Raw genomic sequence first — 20,006 nt, 5'->3', positions numbered from 1 at the left:
CTATCCATTAAGTAAGAAAGTCATCCCTTTGTGTTCATCAGGGAACTCTCTTAGCTTCTCTAGGGCCTGGGGTTCTAGGAAGGTGCTGAGTCCTCTGAGATGAAGAGGGCATTCAGAGAAGGAGGGCAAGAGAATTTTATCTAAAGCTTTATTTCTGGGGTGTTAGAAATTTAAATTACCATGTTACATTTTTTCTCTCTCTCTTCCCTGTCTCTGTTTGTCTTCTTATCTGTCTCTATTTCCATATTCTGCTTTGAGTTTCGTTCTTAATTTTCTTTTTAAATCGGGGCTTTTGGAAAGCCAGGGAAGGTGTTTAAGTATTGCCTGTGCAGTGGAAGATTAGACAGAAGATGGGCAGGAGAACTTCTGTTTGATCTTCATAGTTTGGTTACAGGAGAAATACAGGCTATTAAAAACATATGGCAAGCATATTTTAAATTCCAGAGATGCCATGTGGTGAGTATTTTAACTAAAGGATTTGTTTTCTTTGATAGCATTGCAGAAACAATGAATGTTCCCCCAGACCACACGTTTGGAGCTTGTCTCCGTGCTGAGGAGTATGGTAAATATACAAACTTTCTCCTTAAAAAAACAATAACATCCTCACAAAGTTATGTGGTTGAATTCACCATCTCCTTCCTTCAAACTTCTAATTTTAAAGGCTTCAAATGTTACATTAACATCAATGAACAGTTTGTAGCACAAAAAAGAAAAAAATGTTCATATCGTGTTTGAAATAGGTACAGTTTAAAGCTTTTGTGAATGAATACCTAAAGTGTAGTCAAGGCTCAGAACTTTATTTAGAAAATAAATATGGCTTGTATTAAATAAGCCAAGGTGATTTGAGGCAGCTTTTTGATGAATTCAAAAAGGCCCTTGTTACTCAGAACATGGTCTGCAGACTGGCCGTGTTGGTGTCCCCTGTAAGTTTCTTAGCATTACAGAATCTCAGGCTCCACGCCAGACCTCCTGAAACTGAAACTGCATTTGACGATGTTCCCGGATTAATTCTAAGCACATGCAAGTTGGAGAAACCATTGTACTCTTTGATCACAGAATTAAGAACCACTCCCTTCCGACCAGCCAATCAATCAGTTAAGCTATAAATTGGCAGAAGAAACTTGCCAGGATTTTGTCTTTATTTCTAAGCAATCTATATGGTAGACATCCAAAGGGAAGACTATGCTAAAGCTTATCAGGATTGGGTTGTGTACCAGTGGTTTTCAAAACATAGTCTGTAGTCCACCTGCATTCAAATCATCCAGGGAATTTATTAAATATGCAGGCTCCTGATAGCTGTGCCCAGACATTCTGATCCAGTAGGCTCTTGTGTACGCTAAGGTTTAAGAATGGCTACTGAAAATGTTTTAGCTGAAGCCCACTCACTGACAAAATATATATTTATTGAGCTTATGAAACAGTATTTTAGACTATCACTAATTGCATTAATTAGGAGACTGTATTTCAGTTCTGTCTTCAGATGAACTGTTACATGTTTGATGTATGCCTGTTCATCGTAGAGGCTGTCTTACCGGTAAGAGTGGTTAAGAGACGATTTAGGAAATCCATCAACTGGCCTAAAAAAATAAATAGGTCATCGTGGTAAATACTGCTTACTTGAGGGAGGCTTCATGCTGGTGGGTGCTCTGTCTTACTGTCTGTTGGATCCTCAGGGTCTAGCACACAGTACATTTTTCACAAATATTTATGGCATGAATTGGTGAATCCAACACATGGTTTATCATTTTGACAATTTGACAACATTGACAAATTTCCCAATAATGGATCAAAGTTATCCCTACAAATGGAATGAGAAAGTGTTACAGAATGAAAAGGAAGAACACTGACATTAATAATTTTAAAAAATATATAAGTATCAATAGCAGCACTGGTGCTGCATAGTTTAACTATGAAAGGGGACTCTGAGGCCTCTTTGGACTTTTCCTGGAGTTTATGGATGGATGAAGATTAACTGCGGTTCTCCCCTTTTGTGACTGTCATTGGGGTCAACTGGTAGCATTTAAAAAAAAAAAAACAACAACAAACCTGATAGCATTTATTCTGCAGAAAGCTGCTGCTTCTAGAAACATCTTGATTTCTTAACTGGGCCTCAATTTCTCCTTTACACTTACTTATGGAAATAAAGGCAGCAGTACAAGGAATGTCTCATCTCTAAGGCCTGGAGTTATTGGTTATGTTAAGAAACCTCCAGGAAGAGTGCAAGGGCTGTGGCCTGCTGCTAGGATGCACCAGAGCAGAGGCAAGTAACAGGAAATTCCAGGACCGGTGGACAGTGCTGCTGAATGGGAATTGGTTGCAGGCAGAGTACAATTAAAGAACTTGCTTGGCTTTTCTGACAGCCATGGTGTGGTAGCTAGGTCATAGGTCTCCCAGGACCAGCACTTGTGCTCTTGATTTTATCTAGAGAGAGATGACTCGAAAAATTACAAGTAATATGACAGGAGCTTCAAACATATTCTTTCAGGGCAGAGCCAGAAGAAGATATCAGTATACATTTCACTCAACAGAAGTTACACCTAGTGGGATTATGGTGGGAAAACCAGGTGGAGTTGAAAAAACAACCAATCAGATGGTTATTTTTGCATGTTAATAGAGAGGGAAGGCCGCTGAAGATAAAAACTCAACCAAGAGCCATCTTGTGGAAGAAGGAAGATCTCCATTATACACAAGAGCCACCCACAGTGTTTATATCAGAAGCAGGAATGTGGAGGAGGAGAGGAAGCCATGCTTATTTGTCAAAAATCGGTCTCACTGTCTTGATTTCCTCTCACAGAGCCTTGCTTGCGTTTGGCCCACTTCAGGATGATCTGACGGTAGCTGATTCCATTTCAGATGTTTTGGTCTGAGGCACTTGCCCAGCTTCTGGAACCAGCATTCTTGAGGGCTTCTCACCCCTATCTACCTGTAAAAATGTGACTTTTATCAGAATATGTGAGATTAGCTCCTGATTTTATAATAAGTAAGAATCTTAGAGGTGCAGCGGGTATCTATTGAAAGAGACTCTTGACAGAGCCTAATACAGGGTCGTACACAGAGTAGGTATAAATATTAGTTGCCGTAAACTGCAACAAATGTAGTGATTTAAATTATTCCATCTAGAATATCATAGCCAACTGCCAACATAATCCTGCCCCAAGAAAGTAGGAAGGGAGGAGTATAGGCCAGGAGAAAATGAACTGAGGCAAAAGGTTCCTTCTTGTGACATCTACCAAGCCATAACATCTGAAGCAACATGGTCAACTCTAGTCTGATCGCTGTCACCATTAACATCCAAGGAATGTTTCCCAAAAGGGAGTGGCAAGGAATGCTTACAAGCAGTGTCTATGTTTGTACTTTCTTTGTGTCATAATCTGGGGAAGTTCCCCTAAGTCATCAATGATAAATGGAAACAAGGGCCAGGCCTGGAGGGATGTAGCAGGTGGATTGGAGAGTTTATTACTTCCAGATAACGGAGGGGTTGTGGGTCGGGACTCAGTTAATAGAATTGTGGGTGAGGGTTGGTGTGCAGGTGGTGGTTCTCAGGAAGCAGGGCTGAGAAATGCGAGCTTGATAGGCATACTGGAGGCAGACTGGAAATTCATATTAGAGGGAATTGGGTATTTGAGTTCAATTTTTGCAAGGGATCCCAGAGGTTTAGTCAACTTCAAGGCATATAGGGTTGCCCCCACATGGACTCTGTCCTAGCTTTCAGATCCTCAGCATTGTAGGCAAATGTCTGCAAAGAGGTAGAGACAAGGGCTTAAAGTCCTAGGAAAGATAGTCAAATAGGACTGATGATTTTCCACTCCCCCTACACCCCAGCCCAAATTCATTTTGTTAGAACTTTTTCACTGAGCAGAGAAGTCACATAAAACAGAAGTATTAAGTCTTATCAATTACTTTATGTACTTTTTTATACATAAGGGTTTTCTGTCATGCTGCATAATAATGTCAGATTTAGGCATGAGGTTTTTTTTTTTTTCATTCACAGACTTTGCCAGATCTCTCTTTTTTAGGATGGGAATAATATTAACAGACTTTAAATTGAGATAAAAGACTCCCTCCTCCCCCCCTCCCCCCTTTAATAGGAGCTGGTGATCTCATCCATAACAGACTTCCGGGTGAATATCTTCGAGGCAAGGATAGACAGAGAGCCCTGATTGCAGCTGTGCGACATCACTTGAAGAAATTTAACTACCAAAACTTTGACACTTTGCTGGCAGCCTTCAGGCACTATGATAAGGCCAGTATTTGAATGGAGTTTTTTGGACTTATAGATCCTGGCAGGTTGGTGTAGATCAGGGGTCAGCAGACTGTGGCTGGAGAGAGTCAAATCCAGCCCACCACCTGTCTTTGTAAATAGTTTTACATGACAATTTGTTTTAAGTATTTTCTATGGCTGCTTTTGCACTACAAATGCAGAGACTGAATGGCCTGCTAAACCTAAAATATTGCCTTTTGGCCCTTGACAGTAAAAGTTTGCTGACCCCTGGAGTAGATCAGTGGTTGCCAAAGTGTGGTCCTTTTATCATCACCAGGGTTACTTGGGAACCTGTTAGAAATGTCCATTCTAAGGCCCACCTACTGAATTGGGAACTCCAGGTTGGGGCCTAGCAATTGTGTTTTAACAAGCTCTGCAGGCCGTTCTGATACAACTTGAGAACCACCGTGGCAGAATGAACTGTGGTGTGCTGGGGGCAAGAGGGTGGTGGTGGGGCAGGGGCAGGCATCATAGATCCTCAGGGAAGACTCCTGGGTCTAGGCCGTCTATACCTAAAGCTGAATATGTACACGTAGTGCTGACAGTCTGCATCCAAGTCCAGCTTGGAATGCTTCTCCCCAGGGGGAGCAGGATGTAGTTTCAGTTTTGAGAGTGTAAGATGATTCCATTTTCAACATACTCTAAATTGTGTCCTTTCATAAAGTCAGATCAATCTGGGCCTGCATAATTACCTCACACCATTTTAGGCCATCACAGATTTGCTTTCACAAAGCTGCACTGCCTTTAGCTATGGTAAGGTACACTATTGTATAAACCTCTTGTGAAACATCACACAATTTTGTTTCTATGCCCATGGTGTTGTTTATTTTTGTCACATTTATCCTCTTTATTAAGAAACCCAGTCTTCCTAAAGGAAATAAGTATGCTTCATTTATGTATCTGGTTTGTTTTTACCTCATAAGCAGCATGAATTTTGTACTGATTGTGAGGACTTTTTTGACTTGGCCACCAGGAAGCTCAGAGCCAATTCAACAAAACACATCTAGTTTGTGAACATGATCTTAACAGCACACATTTTGTGTGCTTCTTATTTTATTTCATCTTGATTTTCTCTTTGTCCTCAATTTCCTCAATTTTGAGGCTCTGTTTAATGGTACTTATTTTTCTAGGCAGCCTGAAACTACTTTAGAATGAGTCTAATTTAAACAAATAAAAGCTCATAAATAAACCTGCAATAATGCAGTGCATCATAATCTTGATATGAGAAGGGGAAAAAAAGTAGAATAATTTTATTTTATTTCAAAAAGAAAAGATAATATTTGTATCCCCCTTCCAATGTTGAGCACAATTTTAGAAAAGTCATACTTCACATTTTTTATCTTAAAATAATCTTGATTACTCATTGGCTTATTCAGTTTAATCCATTCATTTTATTTGTTTTTAGATTAGAGGCCTGTGTGCATGTATTGTACTGATGAATAAAAAGTGGGTTAAATATCTCATTTAGGTTTGTACCAATTATGTAGGGACAAAAACCAATCAGTCACTCACTATATGTCTCACAAAGTTGTGTTTAAAGAAAATGTAAGTATTCAACAGTTTCTCTGGTTTTTAATAGAGACCAATTGCTATTTACAGGTAATTTAAAAATGAATCTTCAGAATTAAAATATGTAAGCTCAAATAAGTACATTTTAAGCTTTACATAAATACAAGTATCTTACAAAGAGGATAGATGATAGCGGGATAAATTTAGATAGCTGTGATATGAATCAGAGAACATACCACAATACATAGTGCTCTGCTTTTTAAAAATTCTTCACTTTAAATGTAATTATAGGCAAGACGATCATCTTAATAGCTGTTGATTATCTTAGTGAACCACCAGGCATTTTCTTTATGATAAAATTAAATTAAGCAGGGAAGAAATTACTGAGAATTATTTAATGTTGATATACCTTTTAAATAGTTAACTTTTAATATGCACAATGCAGTGCTCAGTGTCCTCTAGGAGCTTTTTCTTTTTCCTTTTTTCTGAGAGGGTAATAAGATGTGGGTCTTCTAGTACAGCTGTAGGATAATTTTTGATTATTTGAATCTTTTATTATTGAATGCCCAGATTTACTTTAATGAAAAACACAAGAAAAAACAGAACAAGTAAGCCATGATTTCCTAAATGAATCTTCTTGGCTTAGAGGATTAATTCTGCTATTTATTGAACACTCAGTGTACATCAAACATTATTCCAGATAATGTGCAGTCTTTCCACTTAGGAAATTTAAAATCTAGAGAGGAAATAAAAAGACTCATCATGTCACCAAGTGGTCACAGTAGGGTCCCAAATTTTCAAAATAAGTATATTATTTCAATTCCTTTTATTATTTTTTTGAAAATTTTAATATCTTTTTTATTTTTTTCCATCACCCAGTTACCACATCCTCCACCCCCCTCCCCTCCAGTAACCTTCACTTTGTTTCCTAGGATTAAAAGTCTCTTATGGTTTGTCTCCCTCTCTGTTATCATCTTGTTTTATTTTTCCTCTCTTCCCCTATGATCCTGTCTTGTTTCTCAAATTCTACATAAGAGTAAAACCCTATGATAATTGTCTTTCTCTGATTGGCTGATTTCTGTTAGCCTAACACCCTCTAGTTCCATTCATGTCATTGCAAATGGCAAGATGTCATTTTTTGATGCCTGAGTGGTATTCCACTGTGTATATCTATACCACATCTTCTTTGTCCATTCATCTGTTGATGGACATCTAGGCTCTTTCCATAGTTTGACTAATGTGGACATTGCTGCTATAAACATTCGGGTGCAAGTGCCCCTTTGGATACTACCTTTGTATCTTTGACATAAATACCCAGTAGTGCAATTGCTGGATCAGGTGGTAGCTATATTTTTGACTTTTTGAGGAATCTCCATACTGTTTTCCAGAGTGGCTGCACCAGCTTGCATTCTCATCAACAGTGTAAGAGGGTTCCCTCTTCTCCACATACTTGCCAACATCTGTTGTTTCCTGACTTGTTAATTTTAGCCATTCTGACTAGTGTGAGGAGGTACTTCATTGTAATTTTGATTTGCATTTCCCTGATGCCAAGTGATGTGGAGCATTTTTCATGTGTTTTTTGGATGTTTTCTTTGGAGCAATTGTTGTTGATGTCTTCTGTCCATTTCTGGATTGGATTATTTGTTGTTTGGGTATTGAGTTTGACAAGTTCTTTATAGATTTTAGATACTAGCCCTTTATCTGATAAGGCATTTGCAAATATCTTTTCCCATTCTGTTGGTTGTCTTTGGGTTTTGTTAACTGTTTCCTTTGCTGTGCAAAAGCTTTTTGTCTTGATGAAGTCCTAATAGTTCATTTTTGCCTTTGTTTCACTTGCTTTTGGAGATGTGTCTAGCAAGAACTTGCTATGGCTGAGGTCACAGAAGTTGTTGCCTGTGTTCTCCTCTAGGATTTTGATGGGTTCCTGTCTCACATTTAGGTCTTTCATTCATTTTGAGTATTTTTGTGTATGGTGTAAGGAAATGGTCCAGTTTCATTCTTCTGCATGTGGCTGTCCAGTTTTCCCAACACCATTTGTTCAAGAGACTGTCTTTTTTCCCTCGGACATTCTTTCCTGCTTTGTCAAAGATTAGTTGCCTAGAGAGTTGAGGATCAATTCCTTTTATTCTAATCATTATCCAGGAAGGAGCTGAGATAAGATTATTCCTTTTTGGAGACAGGTATATTCAGTGATAAAACTGGTTGTGTGAGCCAGAAGCTGGTGAGGAAGATAGACAATTTTTGAAAAGTTTTTTCTAAAGCTCAGTCCTATCAGGTGTCTGTGGATGGCTGGGTGTAGGAAAAGTTCATTGAATACCTTGACTGACAGCTCATTGTTGAGTAACACTTTGGCTGTAAGACACATCATTGTCAGGCGGAGAATGGTCCAGAAAGCAAAACACATGAGTTAGATTAATTTCATGGGCCATACGCTTATGCTTGGAGTTGGCTGATAAAACTGGGATAGCAATTCCATAGATTGAAAATGTGTCATCAGTATGATGCACCACCAATAGCTTTGAAAGGGGACAAAGGTTCCATGTAGTCAGTATGCCAGGAGCATGGAGGCAATGTCTTATGTGGATGTGTCCTCCCCCCATGAGACAAACTGGCCAACTTTTGTCAGGAGTCACAAGTATGGCATGTGGTGTGGTAGCCTTTGCCTCCAAAACATAGTGTGATTTACTTTGTAATGATTAGTGTGTTACCATGTCTGGTACAACAGTGGATCCAGGCAGCAAAGGTGGTAATATGGATGGTTTAAGTTCAGTCAGAAGCTTGATTTCTATCTGAGAATGAGCAGAGAATAGACCCTTATCATGTTTTCAATCCATACAAATTGCTATATTGGGCAATGAAGCCATCATTGTTGGTACCATCTATTACAGTTTTGAGGACTTCTTGATTCAACTGCCATATCCCATGTAGCTTTTCAGCTAGGGCTATGGAGTTTGCATTTTTGGTTGACTTGGGCTTGTAGCAGAAGTTTTCATAAAGGAGTCTATAGTCCAAGGCCTTTGCAACCCTTTGTCAAGATAATATGTTTAAAATTCTCATTCTGTTTCAATATAAGCATCAGGGATGTTTTCCAGGCCTACGGATCTGACTGCAGGAATTTATCTAGAATTTGTTGGGTGAGTTGCTCATTCTCCAGGGATCACCTTCATAAGCATTTTAAAACTAATCCTGAGCATAAGAGCTGAACACTAGTCAATGAGTCACTTATCTTTTCTCTTGGAAGTTTGTCTCAGAAACTTCTCTGAGAAGGCCAGAGCTCCCTTAATAGCAGCCGGGGGGTTCCTGGGTGGCTCCCTGGGTTAAAGCCTCTGCCTTCAGCTCAGGTCATGATCCCAGGGTCCTGGGATCGAGCCCCGCATCGGGCTCTCTGCTCCGTGGAGAACCTGCTTCCTCCTCTCTCTCTGCCTCTCTGCCTACTTGTGATCTGTCAAATAAATAAATAAAATCTTAAAAAAAAAAATAGTAGCTGGGACCCACTGCAAAAATACTCAGATCTTTCACTATCATCTCCAAGTGGGTTTAGGTTTGATAGACTCCAGGACGGGCTGAGGAGTAAGACACCTCAGGTCTTGCCATTCTTTCTTAACAAGCGTCATGTGGGGCACCGGGGTGGCTCAGTCTGTTAGGTGTTTGCCTTCAGTTCAGGTCATGATCTTGGGTCTTGGGATGGAGCATGACTCTGCTGAGCAGGAAGCCTGTTTCTCTCTCTGCCCCTCTCTGCTGCTGTGCGCTCTCTCTCTTTCTCAAATAAATCAATACAATCTTAAAACAGCAAGCATTATGTGTTTGGCCCCTTTGTCTCCCATCCAAGTGCTAACCAGGCCTGACCCTGCTAAGCTCCCAAGATCAGATGAGATTGGGAGTGTTCAGAGTGGTTTGGACATAGACTACCTTTTTATCTCCCAAGTGAACCAACTAGCTCCTGCCCAAAGCCTTCATAAATTTCCCTCCTTTTTCACTTAGTGTAGGTGCTCCTGTCTTTAACTGTTGTCTGGAAGAAGGTGGAACTTCCCCTGCTCCCCATACCAGGATGAATTTTAGTGCTAATTGTTACACTGTGGCCAGATTGCTAGCATGTCCCTCTTGCCCACAGAAGAGTTGACAACAAACATGCAATGGTCTTCGAATCTACCTCCCTGTGTTTGGCCTATAACTACTTCCCCAATTTCTCCTCATTACCAGACAAAAGAATGGAGGACCATTTAGTGCTCAGTTGGAACACCAGAGGTGTTAAAAACTTTGAAAGCATGGGAAAATGTAGAAAACTATCAAGAGTTCACAATGTTGGTTAAATGAAATGTCAAGCACAAATCATGGTTACACCTGCCCTGCCACAGTGTAAACAGCATGATTTAAAGAAAAAAATGTTAAAGTAGAATGAACAAAGGTTCTGTGTCACATCCTGCTTCAACCAGGGTTCAAATTACTGTGTGCATATCAGGTTTACACAATGAGGATCTCGCTTAATATTTGACTGCTCTTATGTAAAAAATAAGACAAATTCTTTGAATTTATGTGATCTCTTTCTTTTTTTCTTAAATGAGATAATAGATGTTGCATACTCTGCTCTTAAAGACAATGCTTGCTTCATCTTTTTCTGTTTTGTGTCTAACAGAATGGAGATGGGGTGATAGATAAAGCCGAGCTTCGGGAGGCTTGTGAACAGGTCAGCTTACACTTAGATGAGAAGCTCCTGGACCAGCTCTTTGACTACTGTGATGTGGATAATGATGGGCAGATTAACTACCTAGAATTTGCAAATTTTCTTAACTGGAAAGATAGAATGCCTCTTAAAGAGCATGAAGAGAGGGTCATTATTAAAGGTATTTAATTTTTGAAAGTTTGCTGAATTCTTACATGGGCTTTTATATTTTCAGTTTTCTAGGAGCTTGACTCTTGTCAACTTTAATATTTTATATTTTAAAAACTATGCACATAGATACATATTTGCTTGTTTATGCATAGAATATTTGTGGAAGGACAGGAAAGAATTTGATGATGTTTAAGGGGAACCAGGTAACTAGTGGACAGGGTGGCAGCAAGACTCACATTTTAATCTATGTGTTTTATGTCTTTGAATTTGGAACCATGCAGTAACCTCTTAAAAAAAAAAATTATAAGCAAAACAGTTTACACCAAAATCCAAAATATGAAAGATAGTTCCTCAGAAAGCTGTTTGAAAAACCATTGTCTTAGAGTAATTAGCTCCCCTCCCCCAGGAAAACTCAATAGTAATATAAGATTTGACTAGGAAAATTTATTCTTTTGCATTTTGTAAGAGAAAGAAAAGCAATCTTTACCTTTATTCAAATATTTTCCTGCTTCCACATTGACTTCCTGCATCACTAACTCTCTGTGTGTGTGTGTGTGTGTGTGTGTGTGTGTATACATACACACATAGAGGTACTCTCTATATATAAAATCACAGTGAATGTACCATTTTTATTTGGCTTTTTAAAATTTAGTTTTCAAATTTCTATGGAATTAAGAAATAATTTTATGGTAAACTTTTTTATGAACTTCATTTTCAGTTCCCTCATGCAGATGTAAGATGAATTACTAAGCTATTTCCTCACTCTTTGAAATTTAGGTTATTTCCAGATATTTTAAAAGTAATATCAGTAACGCTATAATGATTATCATCTCTCAAAAATCTTTGTTTCTAATTATATCTAATTTCTTATGAATGTTATTATTGTCCCAAAAGTAACTATATTTTCATTTTGCTTTTCTAAATGATTGTACCAATTTGCAATTTTATCAGCCATATCTGTGAGGTTTTATTCTAACTTTGCTACCACTGAGTATTATTCCAAACATTCTTGTAATTTAGTTATTATTATGACACTTTGTTCACTTTAATGTTCAAATTTTGATTATTAGAGAGGATTAACTTTTTAAAAAGATTGTTTACATTTCTATCTCCTCTGGAATATTCTCCTCTAAAAAGTGAAGTTATTACTGTTTTTACTTTTATTCCTGGGTCATGCCTTTCTGTAAGGCCAAAACCAAATTTGGGGCCTTATTTATGATGGGAGCCCTTATCAGTTTCTGAGATGGCCTTTCTGTTCGAGCAGCTAGGACAGTGGGGGATTTTGTTTGCCTAATGAAGATTTTATAGAAAACAATTCTACCCTAGTCCTTTCAGAAATACAAAAGGGTGATAGAGTTTTTTCTTCTTGGCACAACTCTTCGAGTAGTGGGGGAAAGTAGAAGCCTGTTTTCAAACCAGATCATTTTTCAAATTGTTCCTAGTGTTTGGGTTCTGACTTCATCAGTCACTTTCAATGGAGTCCTTGAGATTTTCCATCTTCTAAGACAGTGGCCAGTGGTTCAGTTAGGGGCTCAGGAAAGTTTTGCCAGGAATTTTCTCATATCCAATTCCACTTACTGTTGACTTTCAGAGGAAAGGGTAGTATTCTTTCTTCTTCTTTCTTTCTCTCTTTCTTTCTTTCTCTCTTTCTTTCTTTCTTTCTTTCTTTAAAGATTTTATTCACCTATTTGACAGACAGAGATCACAAGTAGGCAGAGAGACAGGCAGAGGGAGAGAGGGGGAAGCAGGCTCCCTGCCAAGCAGATAGCTCGATCCCAGGACCCCCGGGATCATGACCTGAGCCAAAGGCAGAGGCTTTATCCCACTGAACCACCCAGGCGCCCCAAAAGGGGTAAGTATGCTAATGCAGTGGCTTTCAAACAGTTTTCCGAGACACTGTTTCTCATACTGGTCCAGATTTCTGCTTTTTGTGGAGCGCAGGGAGGAGATTAGAGGTTTTGGAACACAACGCCTGCATGTGTTCATGGCAGATTGCCAGGAGCTGAATGGGGGCTCCAGATTTTAGATAGGCATGTCTTTTCTGGTTTGCCACAGTTCCCACCCCAACCGGATACTGGGGCACCAATTTGCCTTTGTAACCCTTGCTTGGGCTTTCCCCAAACCCCGAGCGTTGGTCAACAGATTGAAAGACCAGAGCGCCCTCTAGTGATAGCGGTGTAGCTCCCAGCTCTGTGAAAAAGGTGTGCCAGGAATTTACTCCTAAATTTCAGAATGACTCAACAAAGCAGATCTTCAAAAGGACAGAGTCTTACAATTTGAGTTTTACCTCAGGGTTTTCTTTTATACACCGATGTGAAGAAGGTTATTTATATAATCGGTTCCTGAGCTCACGCTATGTTCTCATTGCCTTGCCAAATATTGCACTACGTGGGGCTCCCCGTCACCATCAGGTATGTGTGGAATTTACAACTCCACATGTGTCTTCTCCAGTCTCTCCTTGGGGCACAACTCTGGAAGCAACTCTGGTAATCCTGTAGTTCAAGTTAAATATAAAAATAAACTTTAATTTTTTTTTAAAGGGAAAAATAGGTTTCATTTTTTCATCTGGTCTCTTAGATGTAAAAGCTTTATTCTAGACTAAAGTGGGTGGAGTGGTGAGAAGAAACAGGCCAAGTTCATATTTCCTGGTGTATGACATTGGCCTGCCCTTGCTTTTCCACAGTGGCGTGCTGGCATCAGTGACCACCAGCTCAGTCTCAGTCTCTACCAGTAAGGAGAAACTAACCAGGAAAGCTGATTTTGTTGCAGAGCAGCAAGCACCCAATAGTGATTTCTTCCTGTAATTTGCCCCCCACCCTCAACTCTTTGCTTAAAGGTAGAAAACCAGCTTGTGCAAATCATGAGACTAATGTTGAAGAATCTGAACCAATTCTCCTGATAAAGCCAGAAGATATTGTCTTAAAGGAACCAGGTTGCTCAGAAAAGACTCTCCGGACACTTGTGAGGCCAAGTGATAAAGTTTCTAGTCACTATAAGACAACTTCTTCTGAGATCAATGCGGTTGTAGGGGCTCTTCCTTCTACTTGTGAGTATGTCACATTATTTGCTGAGTTTTCGAAGTACGATCAGCAAACATAGAAGTATCCTTTGTCTGTCCCTGTATTGCCCCCAGCTGCTACCTTCACTAGGCTGTTTCTCAAAGCCTAGGACCTTTCATTCAGTTCTGTGTTTGAACCATCCAGGAGGTCTCGTCTCAATAAATGCAGGCTGAATGGAACTATTGTTAATAATGGTCCGAGTAAGATGATTCCCTTAACATTGAATGTTACACAGACTACGCAAGTGTTAGAAGATTCATAAGCCATGTGATTCTTAGCTATACGCAGATTACCTTCAAACATTTGAAGAGCTTTTGCAAAACAATTCTCTTATCTTCATTCTCCATCTGTTAGTTTGCTAGGGCTGCCATAACAAGTACCACAAACCTGAACAGAAATTTATCATCTATGGTTCTGGGAGATGGAAGTCTGAGGCCAGGGTATTGGTAGGGTTGGTTCCTTATGGGGCTGTGAGGGAGAATCTGATCGGGGCTCCTCACCTAGATTCTGGTGTGTTGCTGGCAATCTTTGGTGTCCCTTTGCTTTTGCTGCATCACCCTGATTTCTGCCTTCAACTTCACATGGTGTTCTGTTGTGTGAAAGCCTGGGTCCAAATGGCCCCTTTTATAGGGACTCCCAGTCACATTGGATTAGAGACCTACTCTATTCCAGTGTGACTTCATCTTAATTAATTACAAAGGCAATGACTCTTTTTCTTTTGAGTAATTTCTACACCCAACATGGGGCTCTAATTTATACTCCCAAGATCTACCAACTGAGCCAGCCAGGCATCCTGCAATCGCTCTATTTTTAAATAAAGTCACATTTGGAGGTACTGGTGATTAGAATTTTAACATATAAATCTGGGGAGAATATAGTTCAACTCATAACACCTCATATCTTATTATTTGTTTATTTATTTATTTGTCAGAGAGAGAAAGAGAGAACAAACGCAGGCAGAGTGGCAGGCAGAGTGGCAGGCAGAGGCAGAGAGAGAAGTAGGCTTCCCACTGAGCAAGGAGCCAGATGTGTTACTCAGTCCCAGGACCCTGGGATCATGACCTGATCCAAAGGCAGTGGCTTAACTGACTGAGTCACCCAGGCATCCCAACTCATATCTTATTATTGAGCATGATGACTCTTGGTTAGTTAGAGACTATTTTATGTTGGCTAAGATCACTTCCTTAGACTAAGGACATGATTAAAGTTTTATGCATTTTTCTTAACTGGATTTTATAGACATGCTATATATGTTCTAGTATAATGAGATCTTGCTACTCCCTTTAGAATAGTGTTGTCCAATAGAAATATAATTGGAGTTCTATGTATTTAAAAATTTTTAGTAGCTACATTAAGCAAAAGAAATAGGTGAAATAAATTTTAATAGTATATATACTTTATGTATAGTATATAGATCTTCCAAATATTTTTCAACAATTAATCAATATAAAATGATTAAATATGCCACTTTTTGGGGGGGTACTAAGTCTTTGAAATTCAGTGTGTATTTTATACTTACATCACATCTCGGTTTGGACTAGCCCCATTTCAAGTATGTACTCAATTGCTACATGTGGCTGGTGACTACTATATTGTACAGTTCAGTTTTAGAATGGTTTTTTCCCTTTATCATTGGTGTCTTAGGTTATCCCATCTATGGTGTTCCAACCATTCGGTCTGATATTCCTGCCCCCCGAATTCGTCGTGTCAGTGATAGAACTAATTATGGCGAAGAGGGCAATGCCTATTCCTTACTACATCCTACCATCTTTGGCCAGAAAGGAGTGTTTGAAAGAGACTTCTTCAAGACCAGATCAAAAAAAGAGGTACAGCATATTATTTCAAAAGATTTGGAAGAAATGTCAGCTTCACACAAACACACAAAGATGAAAATGTTTATTTATCGACAACTGTTTAATTTTAGACTGTTTAAAATGTGAGCTTTGACATTACAAAAGTCATCAGGATCCTCAAATACAGGATTCTTTTTTTTTTTTAAGATTTTATTTATTTATTTGACAGACAGAGATTACAAATAGGCAAAGAGAGAGGAAGGGAAGCAGGCTCCCCACCGAGCAGAGAGCCCGATGTGGGGCTCGATCCCAGGACCCTGGAATCACGACCTGAGCCGAAGGCAGAGGCATTAACCCACTGAGCCACCCAGGTGCCCCCAAATACAGAATTCTTGAGGATAATGTTCAGTTTGGTTGTTTTGGTTGATGTTTTCATACGATTCTTGGAGCAGTTTTTCTTCTATCATAGGAAACATTACATTCACATTATATATCTACTATGACCTACGCTTAAAAAGGAAAACATTTTCCTGAGGAACTCAACACTATTCTTAGTTGAGAAAAAGCAAAAGAGATCGGTCCCTTCCTTGTGTAAGTATCTTATGGTTTTGTATCTCCAAAACCAAGGAGTAAGTATGAGAAGGGCAACTCTGCACCCTCTTTATGTACCGTGGCTATCTTCTGTCTTAGATTATCTGTGAAAGCACTGATTTATTTATTCTGTCCTGTTGCCACACCATTTGTCAACCCATGTATCTGGTTTTTGTTTGTTAGAAAACATGGTCCTCATATTGTAGGTGATTTTCTTCCTACATGGGTCATAAAACAGAAACAACCGGCTAGGTCAGAATAGCCACTGAGGTTCTAAGGGCCAAAGATTAATAGCAATGCTTGGCCAACCTGCCTTGGTCTGCACTCATAAAAAGCAGGGTGCAATCTAGGGTGCAACTGCTTCTTCAGAATTTTCATATTCAGAACTAGGAAGGGTTGAGGAGACAGAAATAGTAATATGGTACCTTCTGGCACTTCAGATGAAGGATTGATGGCTTGAAAACTTACTAACTACTACCCTAATTATAATACATTCATTCCAACTTTTAATTCCCACTGAGGTAGGGGACAGAAGGAAGAAGGGAGGAGAAACTCAGAGGAGATGCCTGCTGGGTGTTCCCAATGAAGGAACTCAAAGTCCACTCAGGGGTCAAAGAAGGGACACTCCCAAAGTGTTTCACTTCCCTTGATTACTCTAAAGGGCCTATGAAATAGTTGCCAAAAGAAACAAAAATCATGCTTGTTGCATGATACCTAAAATTCTTTTAACTAGGAAGTCCTTTAATTCACACTTCTAGGAAAAAAGAAAATCCAAATGAGTGGTTGAGTAGTAATGCTAACTTGAGAGTGGATGGACTTCTGGAAAATAATAGCAAATCAGTGCACTGTGATGGAATAGGGAACTAGGGGAGGGATGCCTCCTGAGGAGCAGGAAAGGAAATGGAGGTGGAGGTCTGGGATGCTCAAGACTGACTTGGGCTCTTTCTGGAATTTGCTCTGTCAGGACAGTCCTTACCTACCCCTGGATAGGGGAAAATCACAGCTCTGCACTTGGGCACTGAGCTGTTTTTGTTGTACAACTGCAGTTGCTGGCAGCTCTGCTTTTCTGAATTTCAAATGTATTTGATTATACTGTTAATTTCCCATGAGGACACATCATTTCTAGGGGATCTTTTAATTTTGTTAAGATTTTGTTTAATAGATGTATTCTGTAGCACTTTTATTTCTTTGGCTTTCCTATTCACTAACCTTTCTTTGCATTTCCCTCCTGGCTTTTTTTCTGTATGCCTCAAAGTAAATATTTTTCCTCTTTTAAATTTAGTTTTGGGGCACCTGCATGGCTTAGTCAGTTAAGTGTCTGCCTTGGGCTCAGGTCATGATCCTGGGGTCGTGGGATAGAGCCCCCACCCACTGCATCAGGCTCCCTGCCCCTCCCCTCGCTCATGTGTTCTCTCACTCTCTCACTCAAATAAATAAATGGAAAAAAATCTTAAAAAGATAAATTTAGTTTCATTTTTTCCCCCACACATTTTATTTCCTCTACTCATTCTAACATTTCTTTCCACTGCTGGTTCTTATCTTTCCTTTCTTAAATTTTCCCTGGGATGTAAGAAATATGTTTTCCCATAATAATTATCATTGCAGAAAAATTACTAATAACCAAAATTTGCTGGTTTTCAATATGCTCAAATTTTAGTTTGCTCAGTTATTCATGCATACTCTATCTTTCTGACATTTGCACACCTACAACTATAAGGTTTATAACAGGCCAGAGACATTTTATAAATGATCATATTTTAGAGAAGAGAAACTAATTTTCAAGGGGTTGACATGACATATACAAGTTCCTAGTGATAAGAAGTGAGATAGAACTCAGATCCAGCAAGTCTTCTTTCAACCAAAAACAAAGAGTTGGAAGCAATTTTGTATATGGGCTAGTATAGGTGAATATTCTCATCTTCATATTAACAAAATGATTCCTGAATTGAAAATACTGGGATTTTTGATAGTTGATTATTATTATATATAACAGGCACACATGTACACACACGTGTGGGTGCACAATTTGGGGGGGATAAATATCCATAGTATTAGATGTTATAAAGATATTTTTAAAATACAAATTTAAAGGGGCACCTGGGTGGCTCAATGGGTTAAGCCACTGCCTTCGGCTCGGGTCATGATCTCAGGGTCCTGGGATCAAGCCTCGCATCGGGCTCCTTGCTCAGTGGGGAGCCTGCTTCTCTCTCTGCCTCTGCCTGCCTCTCTGCCTGTTTGTGCTCTCTCTCTGTCAAATAAATAAATAAATAACTAAATAAAATCTTAAAAAAAAAAACAAATTTAAAAACACAAATCTTAGTCTGACCATTTTTTTTCTAGATTGCAGAGATATTATGTAATATTGGTGTCAAGCTTTCTGATGAAGAATTTGAAAATGTATGGAATCTTGCATCAAAAAAACATCACAGAGGAGAAGTTTGTGTTGAGACCATCAGAAATGTTCTGGATGAGATACAACATGCAGACCGGGTCAAGTGTAAAACAACCATGTGATATTTTTGGAGTTCATTCATTTAAACAAAAGAATTGTTAAATCCGAATTCATCAAAAATGTTCAGTCCATTCTGGTTTTAGATATTATGTTAGAATTCAGCAATCACTGTAGTAGGACTCCTGTGTCTGTGTTTATTGCTAATAAATTTGATTTTGGATTTTAAGATTTATTTTATATTCTATAAAACACCAAGAACTTGACAAGCACTTAGAGTTAACCTTTTACCTTACCAAAGGTAAGGTAATGCTTAGAATACTTAAGAAGTCTATGCATTTAGTTGGTTGACTGAATTTCAAAGTCTAGTTTGTGATACCAGGTTGACAAAATTTTGCTTTCAACCTTTTGTTCTTTTTCTCTTTAGGTGCCACTATAACAGAACGTAATAAGCTTAATAATAAGTTTAGTAAGCTTTCCATCTCTGTTAGTGTCTGAGGAAAAGAAGCACATACAGAAAGCAGGAGCTAGAGAACAAAACGTGGAGTTCCATAAATGACATAATAGCCATTAGTTTTGCTATCTCCCTATGGCCATTTATAGCAGCATTAACAACAATAGCTAAACTATGGGAATAGCACAGGTGTCCATCAACTGATGAATGCATAAAGAAGATGTGAGATATGTGTGTGTGTATTCATATATTATGAATAAAAAAGAATGGAATCTTCCCATTTGCAGCAATGTGGATGGAGCTAGAGAGTATTATGCTAAGAGAAATAAGTCAGTCAGAGATAGACAAATACCATATGATTTCACTCATATGTGGAATTTAAGAAACAAAACAAGCAAGCATAGGGAGAAAAAATGAGAAGCAAATCAAGAAACAGACTCAACTATAGAGAACAAACCGAGGGTTACCAGAGGGGAGGTAGGAGGGGGAATGGGTTAAATAGGTGATGGCGATTAAGGCGTGCACTTGTGGTGATGGGTGCTGGGTGTTGTATGTAAGTGTAGAATCACTAAATTGTACACCTGAAATCAAGATTTCACCCACTGGAATTTAAATAAAAACTTAAAAAAAATCTATTTTCTATGGCCAAAAAAAATATTGTCCTAAAAGAGGGCACAGCTGACCCACCATCACAGGTAGCTTTAGAAATTATCAGTGGCAAATTGTGTTGACTCATTCCCTCCCTCGTGCCTTGGCCCTTTGGTGGGAGGGTGTGACCTCAGTGTATGTGTTCTTTCTACTACCATCAGAGGCTCCAGGTGTGGGTTGAAGCCACCAATGAAGCTTGCTTGATTAGTTATATAACTTGATTAGCATGTATTCTATCAATGTTTCTCTGTGATAGACCTTGAACTTTGTGGTTCGTTGTGTACTGGTATGAAAAATTACTGTTTAACTTAGATATTATGGTTAAAATATGGCCTACCATTACTTAGAGAGAGAGAGAGACCTAAGGTTTAAAAAAATGCTTTACCCAATGTCTAGAAAAAGTAATTTTAT

At 38.9% G+C, this 20,006-nt stretch overlaps 1 protein-coding gene across 2 annotated transcripts in view; it reads left to right on the top strand.

Moving 5' to 3' along the window:
* The window catches only part of EFHB (EF-hand domain family member B), a 56,843-nt gene extending 38,138 nt beyond the window's left edge, over positions 1 to 18,705 (top strand). For both annotated transcript variants that reach the window (XM_032860935.1, XM_032860934.1), the window contains exons 8-13: positions 495 to 562; positions 4,089 to 4,243; positions 10,404 to 10,611; positions 13,438 to 13,647; positions 15,305 to 15,486; positions 18,385 to 18,705. In XM_032860935.1, coding sequence (XP_032716826.1) covers positions 495 to 562; positions 4,089 to 4,243; positions 10,404 to 10,611; positions 13,438 to 13,647; positions 15,305 to 15,486; positions 18,385 to 18,558 — 997 coding nt within the window. In that variant the 3' untranslated portion in view covers positions 18,559 to 18,705. The remainder of the gene's footprint in view (positions 1 to 494; positions 563 to 4,088; positions 4,244 to 10,403; positions 10,612 to 13,437; positions 13,648 to 15,304; positions 15,487 to 18,384) is intronic.
* Positions 18,706 to 20,006: the final 1,301 nt, after the last annotated feature.

This window comes from Lontra canadensis, unplaced genomic scaffold (genome assembly GCF_010015895.1).
Source record: "Lontra canadensis isolate GAN:19392208 unplaced genomic scaffold, GSC_riverotter_1.0 scaffold20, whole genome shotgun sequence".
Lineage (NCBI taxonomy): Eukaryota > Metazoa > Chordata > Mammalia > Carnivora > Mustelidae > Lontra > Lontra canadensis.
Note: the sequence above shows the minus strand (reverse complement) of the source record. Positions and strands in the feature narration are given on the sequence as shown.